This window comes from Microcebus murinus, chromosome 3, assembly GCF_040939455.1.
Source record: "Microcebus murinus isolate Inina chromosome 3, M.murinus_Inina_mat1.0, whole genome shotgun sequence".
NCBI classification, from domain to species: Eukaryota; Metazoa; Chordata; class Mammalia; order Primates; family Cheirogaleidae; genus Microcebus; species Microcebus murinus.
Window position 1 is genome coordinate 36,540,001 of NC_134106.1, and position 3,479 is coordinate 36,543,479.

The 3,479-nt window shown below is 37.9% G+C and overlaps 1 protein-coding gene across 1 annotated transcript in view; it reads left to right on the plus strand.

Moving 5' to 3' along the window:
• Nucleotides 1–1,578, plus strand: part of CAMKMT (calmodulin-lysine N-methyltransferase) — a 369,799-nt gene extending 368,221 nt beyond the window's left edge. The window contains exon 11 of the mRNA XM_012756186.3: nt 940–1,578. Coding sequence (XP_012611640.1) covers nt 940–1,017 — 78 coding nt within the window. The 3' untranslated portion in view covers nt 1,018–1,578. The remainder of the gene's footprint in view (nt 1–939) is intronic.
• The last annotated feature ends 1,901 nt before the right edge of the window (nt 1,579–3,479 follow it).

Sequence of the window (3,479 nt, forward strand, 5' to 3'; positions counted from 1 at the left end):
TAGAAGAAGCATGCAGTTCAAAAAGATTCATGTTAACATGCCCCAGACAGACCAGTCCAGAGAGCTGTGATGGTGGAACCATTCATTTAGCTTTAGCTGAGGGAATGTTTGACTGATTTAAAATAATAAAGGAATTGGTTCCAAGATATATTTATTTCTGATCTTTATAATTTAAAATATGAATTGACAACTAGCTTTTAAACAGCAACTTCAAAAATATTAATCTTGTCTTTATAAATAGCAAATTACTATTTACTAGAATCAATGTAAATATGATTTTATAAACTGTTCTTGCCAAATGAGGAAAAAGTATATTTTAGATTTGAGGACAATGATTATATTTTAAAATCTTATAACAGTAAAGTCCTCGGAGCTTCACCTGAGCAGTATCAAATGTTGCTGCTCTAGTTGTTGGACTATGTTCTTGTCCTTGGATAAAAGAATTTTTGAATTACTTATCATTAATATTCAAACCCCTAAGAAGCACCTGGAGAGCCTTTGAAATGTCTTAGGCCCCACAAGCCTTTCCTCGTGCCCAGGTGTTGCCACAGTCTCCAAGCAGTGATGTGAAATGCCTGCCTGCGTCAGTAGTGTGGCACTGGTTGGGGGCAGAGGGACAGACAGTAGACACTGGCATACCATGGCAGGTCTGGTGAGGATGAACAAGCCCCAACTGTCCCTTCAGTCAAGTGCTTCAATCTTCATAGAGCTCACAAATGCGGTTTGAGTATTTATGAAAAAACACACTACCCCCCCCCAAAAAAATTCCCATCTTAATGTATAGCATTGTCACTGAGAACTACTTTGAATCATGTCTTAGTGATTTATTTTTACAGAACTATATATTTGGGTAAAAGGTCATCATTATACTCAATGTTAATATTGACTGATAAAATTTCCTAATCTGAGTTCCCTTGCCATTTTTTCTATTGTTTTCAGTTGAAAAAGGAAAACCCGAACATATATGAAGAAAACCTTCATTACCCACTTCTGCTTACTTTAACCAAAAATGGATAGAAGATTAAGCTCCTCGAAAGAAGAAGAAGACATCAAGGATCAAGGGCACAGGGAATATTTTCACAGAACCAGAAATCTGTAATGGGTATAATATGCAGCAAGCCCTTGGCTCCCTGCAATTTCCGAGCCCCCAGGACTCGGCCCCCACCGCCCGGGTGACATTTCACATGTGGGTTACCGACTCCCCCTGGCCTCACCCACGCTGTTCCCCACCATCCCTGCCAGGCTCCCTCACCGATTCTTTTTACAGTCTGCTTGTTGCTCTTCCTCCTGCACCAAACCTTTGTTTGTCTTTAAATATGTATAAGCCGCCTGTCTGAGATCTGAATTTGACTGGTGAGCAACCTAAATAGTTTTCCCTCTAATTGAGACAGAATTTATTTTGGTGATTCCCACCCCCCTTTGAAAAAAAAAAAATTGGTCTTTGTTCTGTTTTGGTGGTGGCGGTTTTTAATCTATAAATAGAGCAAACATCATGATTCTTTCCTGGGTAAAGAAATAAGTAAAGCACATCTTTCTGATCTCCCTCCAATTAATTGTATTAAATCTGCCATTTCTTTTCTCCGTCTCTGTCTCTTTCTTTTTTCCTTTTAAACAGGATTTTTCCCCCTATAGATGTATAAGAAATGACTACATCAGCCCAAAGCCTCATAAACTGACCGTTTGTCCTCTGGACACAATAGCGTGGCCAGCCCTCTGCTCCTCCTCCCCAATTATGTGTGATTAGTCTCAGTGTGCTGTGTCAAGGAGGGGGAGTGTGCTGAGTGCTTATTATCTGTTTAGGTACAAGAAGAGCACATTTAGGCTCTGACTATGAATGAAAAGTGAGCCTTTATCAGGGCTTAAATCTAACTGCTGCTGTTCTCCAGGCCTCTTTGAAAATAGGTCCTTTCCAAAGAAATTTTGAATAAATGGTTGATAAACTAGATTGCAACCAGGGGGAGTTTAAAAAAAAAAAACTCAATCACACAATTATCTTATTTAAAATAAGTATATATTGTTATATGCTGTGATTCAAGTGTATAGTAAACATTTAACAGATGCTACCTAGGATTAAGAGAGAATGACTTTTCTGCAGGGAACCCAAGCATATCCTTGCCTAGTGCATCCCCAAGATGCTCTAATGCCTTTTGTGGAAATTCAGATGTTTATCTGTAAGGAATCATCTGTGCCCACTTTAGCAGTAATGTCATTAGTAGGTTAGCTATATAGTCTCATATCTTTAGTAGAGGCAAAGCGTGTATTCAGTATGATACAATTAAAGTGATAGGTGGGGAACTGGGGAGGTGCATCCTTTTGCATGTTAAACAAACTTAGCTGTCATAAAAACAGCGACTCTCAAATGTCTTCTCTGCTCACTTCTATCATCAAACAAATTTTTCACCATCAGTTTGCATGTCCTTGTATTCACCACTTTTTCTGCTCCATTAGAGCACCTAGATGGATCTCGGAAGGCATAGGTCAAGTCGCAGTTAGATCATACATTTCTTTCTCACAAAAACTTGAATTGCAATGCCAAGTGATGGGCTAACATCACAATAACAGCAATTTATTCCTCTTTGGATAAAACAGCAGTCTATTCTCAGTGCTAGATAAAGGCCCGGGCAATGCAAACCAGCCATTTAGCTGAGTAGTTCAGCTAGTGGCAGCTCTCCTTTGGTGACTGTATAAGTTGCACACTGGCTTCATATTTTCTTGTTTAAAAATTAGAATTTGGCATGTTTTAAAAGGCAACACAAGTAGTTCCATCTATACTGGTGAAAATACAGCAAAAATTATTTCCTCTGTAAAACCTGCAACTAAGTCTGCCAGACAAAGAAAACGCATCCCTGTAGTAGCACCTAAGATGGTCTATTCTTTTTTTTTTCCTTTTTAAATATAGAACAGCAGGACCATGAGAATATTTCCTTTTTTCTCTCATGAAAATACATGAATTGGCAAGAATTCAATTTGCATTTGTGTGTTGTGGATGTAGAAAGCCAATGTTTATTTCTCTGGGAGAAATTATATTTTAAAAGTAAACCAGTAATGTGTTTTTTAAAAAAAAATATCTGAGAACTGTGTGTCAGAATTGAGCTATTCCAACCAAGAGAGATACCTAGTAAAGAAATATACTTATTGTATGATTAAAACCTAGAGACTCTCCTATAACATGTTAAAGGTTTCACAGATGTGTTCTTTGTGGTAGGGGTCCCCAGGCTATGGTGAGTTGTATAATTATTTCATTATATATTACAATGTAATAGTAATAGAAATAAAGTGCACAATAAATGTAATGCCCTTGAATCATCCTAAAATTATACCCCACTTCCCCAGTCTGTGGAAAAATTGTCATCCATGAAAAAATGGTCCCTGGTGCCAAAAAGGTTGGGGACCTGCTGCTTTATGGGATCCTCATCTAGAAATATCTCTAGTCCAGGCTCTTTGAAATGTCATCTATCATTGAATAATTTAAAAGTTTT